This window comes from Tiliqua scincoides, chromosome 4 (genome assembly GCF_035046505.1).
Source record: "Tiliqua scincoides isolate rTilSci1 chromosome 4, rTilSci1.hap2, whole genome shotgun sequence".
NCBI classification, from domain to species: domain Eukaryota; kingdom Metazoa; phylum Chordata; class Lepidosauria; order Squamata; family Scincidae; genus Tiliqua; species Tiliqua scincoides.
This window is the reverse complement of record NC_089824.1, coordinates 135,291,559-135,308,124: the sequence shown is the minus strand read 5'-3', so window position 1 is coordinate 135,308,124 and position 16,566 is coordinate 135,291,559. Positions and strand designations below refer to the sequence as shown.

The window sequence follows — 16,566 nt, the reverse complement described above, 5'->3', positions numbered from 1 at the left end:
TGGATACAGAATTGCTATGAATCAAAAGTACATGAGAAAAGTGTTGTGAAGCTGGAAGAGGGTGCCTGTGAAGGGTGTTTGAACTGGACAAAAGGAGAGGGATGAAAACAATATAGGGAGACTTCAGTGTGCTTCCTGTCCCCACCAGATCAGATTTAGACCACATCACAAATGGTAGCCTTGGAGTCTTATCAAGAAGTCTTACTGGATCAATTTGTTCAAAGAAGGCCATTGGGAAGGAAATGTTACAACAGTTATCCTCAGACTGGGATATAAAGACCTTCTGGTAAAAGTTTCAAGGTTGCAGTTCTACACACAATCCTGCAAAGCCTAAAAGACAGCAACTTTTGTGATGGATCCAAGTGAGGCATCTCTGGGATGAGTAGATTCATGGTAGCTTTGATCATGGTAGCTTTGACCAGGGGGCCTGTAAGCCAGCCTGGACCGAAAGGTTCCATGGCAGTTGGGAAGTCAGTTGGCAAACCTAGAAGCACTGTGAGAAAGCAGCTATTCTGAATGACTGATTAAGGATCAGCTACTTGTGAAAAACCTTGGAAAATAACCTGGACATATAAATAATATAATTTTTGCACCATAGAAGAAGATTTCTTCCGGTAGTTAAACCTTCCTTTAGCTGCTGTTGACAATTCCCTCATGCTGATGTGTTTGAATATCCCATAATGTCCGTCTGAGTTAACACAAATTAATTGCCCTATAACATTTTCACTGTGTTTTTGACTTGCAGTCAGCATTGTAAATGTGGAGGTTTTTCCTGCTCTTTCAGCGCATGTTTTTGATTTCTTACAGCTAGAAAGAAAATATCTTTTTAGACTTTGCTTCTCAGGATATGTACCCTCATCCCAATTTTGCCCCTTAGTAAATTGGGATTAAAAAAAAAATGACCTCTAAAACTGTTTTTGGACAGAGGTGGGTCAAAAGAAATATGAGTATACCGTGATAATGGATTACACTTTCTAACTGCTTTCACCACTGTTAAGCAATTGACTGTCTGGAGTGCAGGCTGAGCAATGAATCAATGCCCCTCTCACCTGTTTTGCCTTACAGATTCTCTGTTGAGGATACTGACAGACAAGGCAACACTGGAGAAAAGATGGCTGCCCCAAATCCACAGCAGATGACAATTGTCAATCCTCCCCCTCCAGAATATGTCAATACGAAAGGAAATGGCTGTTTAACCAATCAGCTTCAATACTTGCAGCGAGTGGTCATGAAAGCAATGTGGCGGCATAACTTTTCCTGGCCATTTCATCAGCCTGTAGATGCCGAAGATCTAAAACTTCCAGTAAGAATCTATTGTAGTTTTCTTGTGCAGAAATTAACAGGTGGTCTTACTTTTTGGGGGGGGGGCAGTTAAGAAATTTGTGGGTTGAAAGTATCTCGGCAACTAAAATATTTCTAAAATATTTGTTGACCTTTTTTCAATAACTGTAATCGCATACGCCAAAACAAACCCTGTGAGACACTCCAGTGTACTGTTTTGTGAATTGTTCACCTAACAGTGTATTGTTAGGTGAATAATTCTTCAGCACTTTTCCCATGCCCATTCTGAACATGAATACTGTACATTCCTTATTCTTGGAGGATCTCTAAAGAGTAATTATCAAAGTCAAGCTACTCTCTCTATTCAACTTGACCCAAGGCCTCTCCTGATGCGTTATATCTGCAGAAAACAGCCCTTCTCTCTAAAACAGACATTGCAAGGGTTCAGGCGTAACACTAAACTATTATTAAACCAAGGGTATCAAGCATAAGGCCTGGGGGCCGGGCCGTGGAAGCTTTTTATCTGGCCCACAGATAGCTTCTGAGCAGTGCTGAGGTGTTGTTGCTATAAGGGCAGCCCACATGAAAATTGGGCTCTCCAATATCTTGAAATATGATCAAGATTTGTGTATTTTCTGTTCTGTCATTTGCAGCTAATGAGTTCCTAAGTGCTTACTTTTTGCCCCGTTTAATGACATCACTTCCTGTTGAATGACATCATTTCCGGCCCTCAGCAGGCACCATGAATGTTGTTCAGCCCTCAGTATGAAACGGGTTTTACGCTCCTGGATTAAACCATAGCTTAACATTAATAGCACAAGCTTCACATGCTCCCCACACCCTATCAGAAGCAAGAAAACAAAATGTGCTGCTTTTGTTCCTGGTTGAAAAGAAACCAAATTTTATAGTTGTGCATGAACACAGTAAATTATGGTTTACTCTAACCACAGTTTGTTAATAAGCCAGGATAACAAACTAGGATCCCAATCATAGCTCCCCCCCCCCCACAAACATGCAGTTCAGAAGGAAAGGTAATTTTTACTGCTTTTCATTCCCTCTTATAGTAACTCATTATAACCTAAATCTTGAAATACAAGAAACACATACCCTTAAATTTCAGCTAAACCAATTGAAATGGTCCCCCATCAATTAAAACTTTAGTTGATTGATCTGCCAACTAACCTATTGAGGACCTGCTGTTTTGTGTTGGCATTCAAAGTATTTCTCTCCCAATTGATTCTTCCCTGAGTTATAATATACATTCTTAATCTGTGGTTTTTCTTCCAAAAAAATAGAGAAATCAGTCTAGGGCTTTGGATATTCAGTGAAGGCTAAACCCCTCAGACAGGCTTCCATTTTTCTTGACAAACTCAAATGGTCAGTTTGGTCCAAAAAATGCTTTGGAAGTGACTGTCACCTTGCATTTCTGGTGATGTATCTTAAGAGAAGCTGTCACTTGAGGTTAATATTGGAGGTCATTCATTCAGTGCAGTAAAAAAGGGAGCTAGCCTTGGGCCAGTTCTGCCTGTTCACATTTCTAAGGCAGCTTCAATTTCTTACAAATATATGAAATGACACTGAAGCATCAACCTTGGCTTTTAACCTTTTTTTTTGTCTCTCTGGTTTTGTTAGAGGCCCTGAAAGGAAGCTGCTCCTTCCCCATACCCCGCCACCTATAACCTGGACTGAAAGCCTCGATCAAAACATACATGCCAGAAAACACTCCGACATGGGTACTCTTAATAAACAATCCTCAAATAGGTTGATCTGAATGGTACTGACCCATAATTACAGCACTCATATGTTCATTGTGCCACAAGCACATCATGAAACAGGGTTTGCAAGAGCTAACCACTGTTTGGGAAGTGCCACTCCTATGCAATGTCAAATGCTATTTGAAGAATGCCATTTGCCTGAAGGGTGGGAAATTTACTGTCCTGGAGAGGTCCGGTCCTTCTTGAGAACTGGTATAAATGTGGCACTAGGAGGTTTTCTGGTTCAAATATTGGATGGTATCTGACTCTTCTCTCCCCCCCCCCCCCCCGTTTTCACTCTCTTCCCCATCTCACATCTGCCTGATTGTTTGCCAGGCTCTCAAATAGTCTGGGCCTATTATAAGATTGCAAGGTCTATTAATTGAAGTGAGGTTTGTGAAATATTTTAAGTTTTACTATATTCCTGCTAACTCTTCCTCCTGCTTACATCTACTGTTATAAAGTAATAAGACTTAGAGCACAATCCTAACCCATTTTCCCACACTGACATAAGAGCAATGCAACTTCGAGGTAAGGGAACAATAATTGCCATACCTTGAGGAGGCCTTCGTGACTGCCCCCAACGGCAGGATGCAGCACATGCCCCACTGGCACAGCTAAGCCAGTGCTGGAAAATGGGTTAGGATTGCGTCCTTGGGGCCCAATCCTATCCAACTTTCTAGCACCAGTGTAGCTACAATGCAGCCCCTAGGTAAGGAAACAAATGTTCCCTTACCTTGAGAGGCCTCTGTGACTCTCAGCGCATGGATGCCACAGGATGCAGCGCATGCTCCATTGGCACAGCTGCACCAGCACTGGAAAACTGGATAGCACTGGACCCTTAGTCAGGCCTCATCTAATTTATTCTCCATGTTAGATCTCATTCGATGCAATACCTTAATTAGGGAACACTTCTTTTCCTGGATATTGTCTGTCCCAGCAAATTATGTTCTTTAAATCCAGAGTAAATTCATGATGTATTTTTTTCCTCTTTTACAAAAAAAAAAAATCATCCCAAATAGGATTATTACAATATTATTACGAAACCAATGGACTTGACCACAATTCAGAAGCGTCTGGAACACATCTATTATACATGCGCTGCAGAATGTCTTGAGGACTTTAAAACCATGTTTGCAAATTGTTATCTGTATAACAAGGTATGTATAGTCAGAATCTGTGATAATTTAACTTGCTCTAAGTTGGTCTGGGTAGGCTAATATCAGCAAAATACCTGTTGTGTTAGTGAAACAGAGAATGAGATTCGTTCAGCTGTCTTTGCTTCCCCCCGCCTCTTAATACCTTAATCTCACAAAAGAGATACAAATATCTCGATAGGTTTCATGTCACACTTTCTGGCTGTTGTCCCAAATCACCTCTGGCAGCGGTGGTGGTGGTAGTGGTTTTGTAATGGTTAAACCTGTACCCACTCTACCTGCATATCTTGTTGTTTTTGCCTAGCGATTCTGTTTATTGGGAGGGAAGTGTTCCAGGGTGGGTGGAAGGCGGAGCTGGGACCTGGGTCTTATACTGGATCCCAACCCCCATTCCTGAGCAGGAGGAGGTAGTGCAAGTCCAGGGAGACCCATAGGGGCTGCAGTGGCTTACCCAGGGGTAAGAGGAAGATTTTCCCTTACCTCTGGCTGAGCCACTTCGGGGCCCTATCTTGCACTGGTTACAGCGCAAGCCTCCTGGCCTGCCTGTTCCAGTGCAAGATAGGATTGCACTGTTATTTAAGTACATAAAAGCAAACTAGATGCTTCACTAGGAATCCTATTGGGGGTTGCCATCATTGGGTAGCTGTCCAGGGTTTTCAGAAAGGCCTACTGCTGACTACTGAAACGATCTTGATGCCCTTAGCCTTTTTGTAAGCAACTCCCTCTTGGAGCCTGTCGCAGGCAGAAGGGAGCCAGTTGAGGGCAGTTCATTGAGGGCTACTTAAAACTTTGAGAAAACTCAGTTTGTAATAATTGCAGTCCCTTCCTATAGGCTTTCAATTGGATGCGACACAAATCTGTTTAGATACATACTAAACCTGTTGCTCTTATACATTAGTTGACTACAGTTCTTGTCTTGCAGCCTGGCGATGACATTGTGTTCATGGCACAGGAGCTAGAAAAAGTCTTTATGCAAAAAGTGGCTCAGATGCCATTAGAAGAGAAAACAGTGGTGCTCAATAAAGGAAAAAAGAGAGGGAAAAAAACAGATGGTAAGAAAGACTTGATTGACATTCTTAAAAAGGAATGTAGTACTATATGGAGCAACTATAGGCAGCTTTCCTGCCGGTGTCAAGACTGAATAGCTACTGTACAAAATCTGCAGCTAGTATTTAAAAATACTGAAGTTTCCAAGCTGGCAACTCTAGGAAAAGCAAGAGTACGTAGGTCTTAGATGTATGATTTTTCTATTTATGTAGGTTAATTGAGCTAAAGCCAATCTGGTTCTGACAAACCTTTTCTAAACTTTAATTTTACTCTTTAAATTGAATTTAGATTTGGCTCTAGTCCAGTTTATCACTAGTTTATCTAGTCCAGTTTATCACTTTAGTCCAGTTCACCATGGTAAACAGAATCAGAATGTATTGTATGGCTGAAGGTCATATCATATTTTTCTGTTTTCTCATCCGTTTTAGAAAGTCACTGTCCTTTGTCTTAAGTGAGAAGGATTGGGGAAGTGCCTTCTAAAAGCTTTGTTAGTGGATTCACACATGCACTGAAATCCTTCAGATTTCTTCCCTCTTTCTCAAGTAATTACATGGTTTGGGCATAGGGGAAAAGAATATATCCTGATATCCATATATCTAAAACTCATTCATGGAATGTGTCTTGCACACACATACTTTATATATCACTACATTCATCCCCCTGCAATAAGCCAGAGAGCAAAAGTTGCTGAGAGCCTGAGTTCCAATGCTGCTACAATTAATGCAAGGTTCCCTGAGAGATTAAGCAAGGTCAAGTTTTTAAAATGAAAATTGTGATGGTCAATTTGCATATTGTGCTTCAGAAGCTGCTACAGGATCAGCAATCACAGAGTAAATGCATATGCCATAGTGCAGGAGAAGTATTCAGTAATAGGGCTGTGCAAATTGCAATACTTGATGGCAATAATGAAGGCATGAAATCCTCAGAAGTATCACAATTTTCACCTGTGCAACACTGGATATATGGTGCCTTAGTCTTGTGATGACATAGGCAGACGATGTATGGTTGTCATGATGCATTGGTTCCAGAGGAGTGGCCAAGTTAATCTAAGGCAACAAACACAGTGAGGAGCCTTTGGCACTTTAAAGGCTAACAGATTTATTTAGTATAAGCATTTGTGGATTACAGTCCATGCCTGAAGTTAAATCTTGCCTGTTGAATCTTGCCTGCTAAATCTTCACTTCATGTATCCGATGAAGCAGACTCTAGTCCACAAAAGCTTATGTTGAAATACATCTGTTAATCTCCAAGAACTCTTTGCTTATGATTCATAAGTTACATGCAAAGGTCAACTAAAGATAAGATGTGATAAAGATTTTCAACCTATAGCAGTGGGCATGTAGGCAAAGAGACTTAAAAGGCAAATGACTAGCACCACAATTCTGGGGGCAGTATTTGAAGCCCTTTGCTATTATTTATCTCCCATCTTTCTGCCCCAAAGGGCATTCTTTCATTTGATTTGATTTCCTTTCATAGGTGCTGAGCAACCTGACACAGGAACCCCACAAGTTAAGCAAAGCCAGCAGCCAAAACCACCTAAAAAAGCGAAGCAAGTTCAGGTGACGGCACCAATGCCACAGCAAAATACCCCAGAACCTTCACTAGCATCTCCCACAACAAATGCAATGCCAGCTACTGAAACGGTCACAAAAGTAAGTTTGGGGAACAGAGAGGGATTGTCCAGGACTCTAATCCGTATGCCTGTGTATAGTACGTGGTCCACAATGAAGGGCAAAATTGGAACATGTTTGGAAGGAAGACACTTATCAATATGTTGTTGCTATAATGTACTTTGCAGAACAAATACATATGTTCACCGTTTGCAACTCTATGCAGAAGATGGCAAGAAGGCTTTATAAATGTTATGGGTTTTTAAAATTCTGGAATAGTTTCCATGGAAACAAAGTGTTTAATAAATTGAATTTTATGAATATATTATGTGATTACTGCTATGCAGTACATATCTGATGCAAAGTCTGTACAATTTCTGAACCATATTTCAATGTTCAGTAGAGGCATTTGGGTCTTTTCTAGCCCTGTGATCATGATTTTGTAATGTTACGTGCTCCCTACTTCCCCAAGCAGTGGAGGCTCTGGGGCATTGCTACCTAAGTCTGGCTTTTTGTGGAGGTGAGACTACTGGACACTTCTGATGCAATGAATTTACTGTATGGATTATTTACAAACAAGACCTGTCCTGATACAGAGGACAACAGCATGAGCATCCCTACAAGGCAGTGAATTCACTGCTGCATATCAGTGTGCCAAAGAGAGATTCTACATACCAAGGTGCTTCTAGTTTGTAGTATGCTCTCTCTGTGTCCCCAAAATTGCAAAAAAGCTGTTTCTTTGCACTCATAGCTTACATCCCTCCCGACCTTCAGCTTGGGAGTGAATGGGTGGATGGATCAACTCTTCAAGCCAATTCCCAGTTTCTCCTGATAAGAAACATCTGCTGATAAGGCAGGTTGACTAGACATCCTGGATTATGAACCAGGAATCTCTTTAAAAAAAAAAAAAAGCCACATGCTATTGCACCATTTCAGTATGGAGTAATCAGAAAAGAATCCTAAACCGTAAATTAGTTTATTATTGGCGCAACAAAATGACTGGATTGTCCTCTGTTTTATGCTTCTATTCCATAACTGACCAAAATAATTTTTTAAATTAACAGAGCATATTTCATGCAGTCAGGTAGGGCAGCAGGTGTGTGGTGCCCATAGTGAGTAGGGTCTGGGTGGAAAACGTTCATAAGGGGTATATCTGCACTCCATTTTGTGTCTGTCTCTAAGTTGATGCAGCTGGAACTAAAGGTGGTGGAGAAAGATTCTAAAAGTAATTAATGAGGGTGCATGGCTGCAAGGGGACTGGGCAGCCTGGCTGGTGGTAGTGATTCTAAAAGTTTAACAAACACTCCCTACTCACTGTTATATCATGGTGTGACTTAGTCTCTAAAACTTGGTTTTAAAAAAGTGTAAAATACAAGAAATTCAGGAGCACTAAAGTGGTCCATCACTGGAGGCAGTTTCCAGTGGGTGTTGAGATTTAGTTATCAATAGATGCTCCTGGTACTCATGTAACTACATTTCACCTAGTGCTGACAATCACAAAGACAGTGTTATGCCAAAGGGGAAAGTTCCCAGCTACTCACTGCTACTATTGGTTGGGAAAGGCACTTTCCCCACAAAGGATGTACTGAAAGGGAGGGAGCGCACAATCTGGCCATCTTGTCACAACTAAGTGTGCAAATGGTCCTCTGAAGAGGGTCCACTAACTACTGATTGGGTAAGTCATAAGACCTTGATTTGAATCTTTTTTCTTCATTCTAACTTTCTAAAACACTTACTGAGCACTCCTATTGTTGCACATTGCTGGGGCAGCAACCATTGCTCTGGCCTAAGGTCACAAACGTGCCATAAAGCACATTTATGCCACCTGGAGAGTAAGCAGCGCTGGCAGGTTGGCCTGCACTGTTCCGTCAGCACAGAATCCTGAGGAATGCATGCTGGAGCAGGTAAGACCTGCTCTGAGCAATGCAGGGGGAAGGTGGGAAGAGGGTGTAATGGGGCAGGGAGGAGGCAGGGAGGAGGGTGAAGGAGTAGTTTGGGCCTGGGGTGGGTGGGATTGGCAACACTAAATCCTATGCCTCTTCCCCAGCTTAAAAGTTCAATACAGGGCTTCTCTGATTTGTGCCAGAGATTTAGCTGGTGCAGATCTGAGTAGTCCCATTGCATAGGCTGGGGTTTTATCTGGAGTAAGGGGATAAATGTCCACTTCTCTCCCCCCCCCCCCCGAGAAGACCTCCAGCCTGCCAGCATAGGATACAGCGTGGGTCCCAGGGCCCTGCTGCACCAGTGCTGGATAGGATTGGGCTGTAAATATCTTTTTTAGAGGGGAAAAATGCTAGCTTCAAATTCTTAAGAATCTCTATGGGATCTGAAAGGAATAATTTGAATAAAAGCCCAGCCACATATTAGCTATCCTGCCATTTATTTCAAAACCTTCCAAAACATAATTTGCAGATTGCAACTGTCTTATTTTGAGTTAAACTATGTGCGTTTGGGTATGTTTTTAAGGGTGTAAAAAGAAAGGCTGACACTACTACTACAATCATCTCAGCAAGCAGCGAATCTTCCCCAGCACCCAATGAACCCAAAATTGCAAAGATCTCCCCTAGAGAAGACTGTGACAGGCTTCAATCCAAGAAAGACTTGCCAGATTCGCAGCAACAATTTGAGCCCATTAAAAATGTAAAGCTAACAGAACAACTAAACTACTGTAATGAGATCCTTGAAGAAATGTTCTCAAAACAACATGCAGCATATGCTTGGCCTTTTTATAATCCAGTAGAAGCTACAGCTTTGGAACTTGAAAACTACCATGACATCATCAAGAATCCTATGGATCTTGGAACTATTAAAGTAAGTGGATTTGAGCAAATGCAGTTGGTTGCTGATCTTCTGAATTATGCCACGATGGCCAATGATAACTACTATGAATTTTCAAACGGGACATATGCACTATCTCTAATAGAGTGTTCATTGAGTAGTCATACTCAAACTGGTGTATGTAGTGTGTCCAGCTCTGGTCGGCACGTCTCAAAAAGGATATAGTGGAGATGGAAAAGGTGCAAAAGAGAGCAACCAGAATAATTACTGGGCTGGGGCATATTCCCTATGATGAGAGGCTACAGCGTTTGGGCCTCTTCAGTCTAGAAAAGAGGCGCCTGAGGGGGGGACGTGATTGAGACTTACAAAATCATGCAGGGGATGGACAGAGTGGATAGGGAGATGCTCTTTACACTCTCACATAATACCAGAACCAGGGGACATCCACGAAAGTTGAGTGTTGGGAGAGTTAGGACAGACAGAAGAAAATATTTCTTTATCCAGCGTGTAATTAGTTGGTGGAATTCTTTGCCACAAGTAGTAGTGATGGCATCTTGCCTGGATGCCTTTAAGGGGATTGGACAAATTTCTGGAGGAAAAGTTCATTACAGGTTACAAGTCATAGAGGGTATGTGCAAACTCTTGGTTTTAGAGGCAGGCTGTCTCTGATTGCCAGATGTGGGTGGGGGGGCACTGGGATGCAGGTTGTGTCTGTTGCCTTGTGTACTCCCTGGGGCATTTAGTGGGTCACTGTGAGATACAGGAAGCTGGACTAGATGGCCTGATCCAGCAGGGCTCTTCTTATGTTCTTATATTCATGATAGTAGAATGGAATAATATTTGTAATCAGAAATCAGTTACTGGCTGCCCCTAGACTAAGTCTCTTCCCTCTGGCCCTTCAGTTGCTAATTCAGAGGCATGAGGTTGTTTGGAAGAAGAGGCAGCTGTGACCATGGAGTTTCCTTATGCAGTACATGCTTAAATGATCACCCAAGAATTTTCTCCCTTTTTAGTTGATGCATAATATTGTTATTCATCAATCAGGCTTTTCATGCTTCTGTAGCTAGTACAGGAAAATGTACTTATTTAAAATGCTGGCCCAGACTGCCTAGTGTCAAGGCTCTGATTCAATGTAATTGCAATATGGTTGGTGATAGGGAAGGAAATGGTAGTGGGGCAAGTAATGCAGAAGGGGTGGGGACTGAGTGTGGTAGCGCATACAACACACAATCTAATGCTCTGGTAAAACCAATGTGATCAGGAGAACGCTTTGTCAATTTTATGCATGTTTTATCCAGTTCAGCTTTGGTTTTTTATTGCACATATACACCCTTTTATTGTGGGGGGGGGGGGAGTAGAAATCTTATGCTGATGAAATGAACCACTTGTCAGTTTTGTTGGTAACTACAGGTGTCTCTACCTTCTGGCACCTTGGTCACCAATACAGAGGCAAGGGGTTTCTGATTGACTTGGTTCACTGATCTGAACCAACATCTAAAAACACTACACTTGAAGTTAAGGCCTGAGAAGTGGAGAGCTTTTAAAAGCCAACTGTAGCAGAAGCATTAAGATTGGAGATGATGGCAAAAGGGAAGGTTAGTGAAAAGGAGGTGGATCAAAGTTTGGTTTGGGTATGTTTATATATGAACAAACCTGATATGGAAGGTAAAAGTGGATTCTGGAAGACTTTATAGGCCTACACATTGTTTTGAAGACAATTGCCAGGCACCTAGTAGATAAGTATCTCTAATCAACTGGACATGATATTTAACAGTCCAAATATTGTTGCAAATGACCACACGACCTTAAAATACAGTACATTTGTTTCAAGCATATTTACAGGTTCAAAGTATGACGGACGTGGTCTATAAACCCTCAAATACTAGATAGGATTTCATTGATTGGGAACATATCTGATGTCCTGTCCGAGTGCCTGAATCATGTCGATATTTTTTTTTTTTGCAGAAGAAAATGGAAAACTATGAATATAAAGACACACAAGAATTTGCTGCAGATGTTAGGCTAATGTTTATGAACTGCTACAGATACAACTCTCCAGACCATGAGGTGGTTGCAATGGCAAGGAAACTTCAGGTGAGCAATTATGAGCAGTTAAAACAACATTTCTGAAATCCCAGGTGTTCTGGTAAGTCTTTGCATAACAACCTATCTTACATGAAACCTTAGAACTGCTGAAGCACTCTCAACCTTTGTCAAGGAAGAAGTTTGACAGCTAGCTAACTTTGCTTCTTTTAAGGATGTATTTGAGATGCAGTTTGCCAAAATTCCAGATGAACCAGCTGCACGCAGGCCTCTCCTGTGTCCCATCACAAGGACTGCAGCTACTATTTCTAGTGACAGTAGCAGTGATGCCTCCACTGATGACTCAGAAGAGGAAAGAACAAGGCGCCTTGCAGAACTCCAGGATCAAGTAGGTGGCAGTATGCATGCTTCTAGCTGTAGGTGTGCTTTGCTATGACTATAATGGGTGGAGGGGTGGTAAAGAATCATTATGGGCAAAATAATTTCTTATTGGTCATGGCTAAGGAGAAGTAAAAAATGCTAACAATATTATGCCAAAGTGTTACATGTATAGGAAACCCAAGTGTGCATTCCCACTTGGTAGGCAAAATTATACATGTTGCTTTATATATTTTCATGCTTTGGATAAATGATGAGTTTGGATCTTAGCCCAGCTGGTGTCCAAAAGGTTTTCACCTTGTGTGCCAGTCCATTTACATGCAGTGTTCGTGTACCACATTTTCAACTTCGCCCCCTCTCCCCCATTTTATATAAGCAATTCTTTTTCTGCTGCAGATGGTGTTCTTGGTTTTTGTTTATATTGTAAATTGTGTTAGCTTGATTCTTTAAACTGCTTTGGGCATTCTAAAATTGGGGTTTTTCAAAAAGAAAACTTTATGACCCAAGCAGTTGCTGTGCAAATCTACAGACATTCCATGTGTGTAAGTGGGCTGACACGTGGGATAAGACAGAATAATCCCAAGCTAGAGTCTGGCATGCAACACTATTTGTTGTTGGCAACCTTCAGTCTTGGAAGACTATAGTATCACGCTCTAAATGGTGGTTCTGGAACAGCATCTAGTGTGGCTGAAAAGGCCAATTCGGGAGTGACAATCCCTTCCACACTGGGAGCAAATGTAGTCTGTCCCTGGTGTGTGTCCCTGGCTACAGGCCTTCCTTCTTTGCCTCTTTGCCTCAGTCTATTGGCCAAGTGTCTCTTCAAACTGGGAGAGGCCATGCTGCACAGCCTGCCTCCAAGCGGGACACTCAGAGACCAAGGTTTCCCATTTGTTGAGGTCCATTCCTAAGGCCTTCAGATCCCTCTTGCAGCATGCAACACTATACCTAATTTGAATCAATCCTTGTCACATCATTGTTAAAACTTCCAAGACATGTGAAGCTCACAGCTCCTATGTTGCTATCAGTACTGAAACTAAGAGCTACTTCATATGTTTATGCAGGGGTGCTCAAACTCCAGCCAGGGGGCCACTTGCAGCCCTCACAAGGGAGCCGGCCCTCAGGGAGCCCCTAGTCCACAATGAGCCTCTGGCCCTCCAAAGACTTGCTGGAGCTCCTGCTAGCCTGATGCAATTGCTCTCAGCATGAGGGCAACTGTTCAACCTCTCATGTGAGCTGTGGGATGAGGGCTCCCTCCACTGCTTGCTGTTTCACGTCTATGGTGCAGCAGCAGCATGAAGGAAAGGCTGGCCTTGCTTTGTGCAAGGTTTTATAGGCCTTGAGCTATTGCAAAACCTTCATTCATTCATGTAAGTTTCATTTCTAATATATTCATTTATGTAAACCTATTTAAATTTGAAATGTAAATTTCAATAAATTTGAAATGTAAATTCATTTTTCCCCAGCCCCCAACACAGTGTCAGAGAGATTATGTGGCCCTCCTGCCAAATAGTTTGGGCACTCCTAAAAGTGACAGCAGACTATGGGCCCAATCCTATCCAACTTTCCAACACCGGTGCAACTGCAATGCAGCCCTGAGATAAGGGAACAAATGTTCCTGTAACTTGAGGAGGTCTTTGTGAATGCCACTGGAAAATTGGATAGGATTGGGCCTGATGTTTGCTACTCAAGCAATTTCTGCCCTACACTGCATATTCACAACAGGGATCAAATGTGTATACCTGTGGGCTGGGCAGAAATGGGTTAAAGTAGCCAGGCCTTCAAGACTGGTTTCTGGAATAGGCATCTCTTATCTCCAAGTGACACCAGAAAGCACTCCAGGTGACTACAGAAGGGGTGTCCAAAATTTTGGCAGGAGGGCCACATCATCCCTCTGACACTGTGTTAGGGGCCTGGAATAAAAAAGAATTAATTTACATTTCAAATTTGAATAAATTTACATACATTTACATAAATGAAGATGTACAGCTCATGTGAGAGGTCAAACAGTCGCCCTCACACTGAGAGCAGTTGCATCGGGCCAACATGGGCTCCAGCAAGACTCCAGAGGGCCAGAGAGACTGGGGGTTACCCGCAGGCCAGACTGGGAGTCCTTGAGGGCCACAAGTGACCACTGGGCATCATGTGGTGGCTAAGAGACTGAGCTATAAATTGGGACACTTTTGTCTTCAGCCTCATCCTTACCATGAAAACTCCTTAGTTAGGGAATTAGAAGGCAGGTCCTCTCATGGATTGAGAACTGGTTGAAGACCAGGAAGCAGAGAGTGGGTGTCAATGGGCAATTTTCACAATGGAGAGAGGTGAAAAGCGGTGTGCCCCAAGGATCTGTCCTGGGACTGGTGCTTTTCAACCTCTTCATAAATGACCTGGAGACAGGGGTGAGCAGTGAGGTGGCTAAGTTTGCAGATGACACCAAACTTTTCAGAGTGGTGAAGACCAGAAGTGATTATGAGGAGCTCCAGAAGGATATCTCCAAACTGGCAGAATGGGCAGCAAAACGGCAGATGCGTTTCAATGTAAGTAAGTGTAAAGTCATGCACATTGGGGCAAAAAATCAAAACTTCACATATAGGCTGATGGGTTCTGAGCTGTCTGTGACAGATCAGGAGAGAGATCTTGGGGTGGTGGAGGACAAGTCGATGAAAGTGTTGACCCAATGTGCAGCGGCAGTAAAGAAAGTCAATTCTATGCTTGGGATCATTAGAAAACGTATTGAAAACAAAACGGCTAATATTATAATGCCGTTGTACAAATCGATGGTAAGGCCACATCTGGAGTATTGTGTCCAGTTCTGGTCGCCGCATCTCTAAAAGGACATAGTGGAAATGGAAAAGGTGCAAAAGAGAGCAACTAAGATGATTACTGGATTGGGGCACCTTCCTTATGAGGAAAGGCTATGGCGTTTGGGCCTCTTCAGCCTAGAAAAGAGGCTCCTGAGGGGAGACATGATTGAGACATACAAAATTATGCAGGGGATGGACAGAGTGGATAGAGAGATGCTCTTTACACTCTCACATAATACAAGAACCAGGGGACATCCACTAAAATTGAGTGTTGGGAGAGTTAGGACAGACAAAAGAAAATATTTCTTTACTCAGCGGGTGTGGGTCTGTGGAACTCCTTGCCACAGGATGTGGTGATAGCATCTGGTCTAGAAGCCTTTAAAAGGGGATTGGACAAGTTTCTGGAGGAAAAATTCATTTCCTGGCTTTTCTGATCCAGTCGGGCTGTTCTTATGTTCTAATGAAATCCATCAGATGGGCTTGGACAGACCAGTTCCTCTCCCCACGGTGCACCCACTCACTTCTCTCGACATGGGGATAATAACACCCACAAGAAGATACTATATATTAATCACAGTGCAATAATGCACAGGAAGGTCTTTGAGGGCTTGGAAATCCTTACTTTATACACTGTAATGTGTGTTTCCAAATGCCTTTGCTCCTCATTCATATGTTACATTAAAGATGTGTAACGCATTACATTAAAGAGGTCCTCAGGGTGCATTCAAATTGGCTAAGTTTGTTTTTCAAATAGTCTGTTAACTGTCTGAGACAAATGCACAGTTCATTACTTCCTGGGATATTTTCTAGCTTTTTAATTTTATTTTTCTGCAGATTCTTATAGATACGTTTTATTGCTGCTCTGTATTTTATATGCTTGCTCTTATCCACACTTTCCCGGGAATAAGCCCCATTGAACACAATAGGAGTTACTTCTGAGTAGACATGCATAGGATTGTGCCTTTATTCTTTTATTATGGGGTGATGCCACTGGTTGTTCATGCTGGTTGGTTGGTTTTTTATATTTTGAACTTTTAAAATTTGATATATGTATTTTATGCTATGTTCTAAATATTTGAAAAGTTTTTCTAAAGTTGCTAATGAATTCTTAGCTTTTCTTTTAATTTCTTCTCCCATGTCTTGCCAAGTCCAGACACAAAATAAAGGTATAAACATGCTAAGGCTTTCATGGTGAGACTCCATATTGGACTGTAAAAATTTGGGGGGGGGGGAATGAGTGCTGTGGTCTGTAGTAAAACTAAAAATGGCTAAAAACTAAAATTACATTCAAAGCTAAAAACTAAGGATTAAAACTGAAATTAAAAACTCGAATAAAGGTTAAAAACTAAAAAGCCTAGAACTAAGCTTTTTTTCGTTCTTTTGGTTTTTTAGTTTTTAGCCTATACTTGAGTGTTTAGTTTCTGTTTTAATCCTTAGTTTTTAGCTGAGTGTGGTTTTAGTTTTTAGCAATTTTTGGTGGTCTTAGTTTTTAGTTCTAGATCATGGCACTTATCCCAAAAAACGTTGTAGTCCAAAATAAAGGTACGTATACATTTATAAGAAATTTTTCTTTCCCTTTCCACAGCATGTGATCACAATGGCTTACAGGACTGAAAGAACAATATTAAAATTAAACAACAAAATCAATAAAGCCAAAAGAATGGGTTACCTGCTCAAAAACAGTTTATCCTTCTTTCTTGCCAGCACACTGCTTAGC

The 16,566-nt window shown here is 41.8% G+C and overlaps 1 protein-coding gene across 1 annotated transcript in view; it reads left to right on the top strand.

Moving 5' to 3' along the window:
* The first annotated feature begins 1,111 nt into the window (after nt 1–1,111).
* BRDT (bromodomain testis associated) overlaps nt 1,112–16,566 on the top strand; it is a 35,807-nt gene continuing 20,352 nt past the window's right edge. The window contains exons 1-7 of the mRNA XM_066624563.1: nt 1,112–1,303; nt 4,058–4,195; nt 5,115–5,244; nt 6,716–6,891; nt 9,316–9,660; nt 11,593–11,721; nt 11,885–12,058. Of these exons, the coding sequence (XP_066480660.1) occupies nt 1,112–1,303; nt 4,058–4,195; nt 5,115–5,244; nt 6,716–6,891; nt 9,316–9,660; nt 11,593–11,721; nt 11,885–12,058 (1,284 nt within the window). The remainder of the gene's footprint in view (nt 1,304–4,057; nt 4,196–5,114; nt 5,245–6,715; nt 6,892–9,315; nt 9,661–11,592; nt 11,722–11,884; nt 12,059–16,566) is intronic.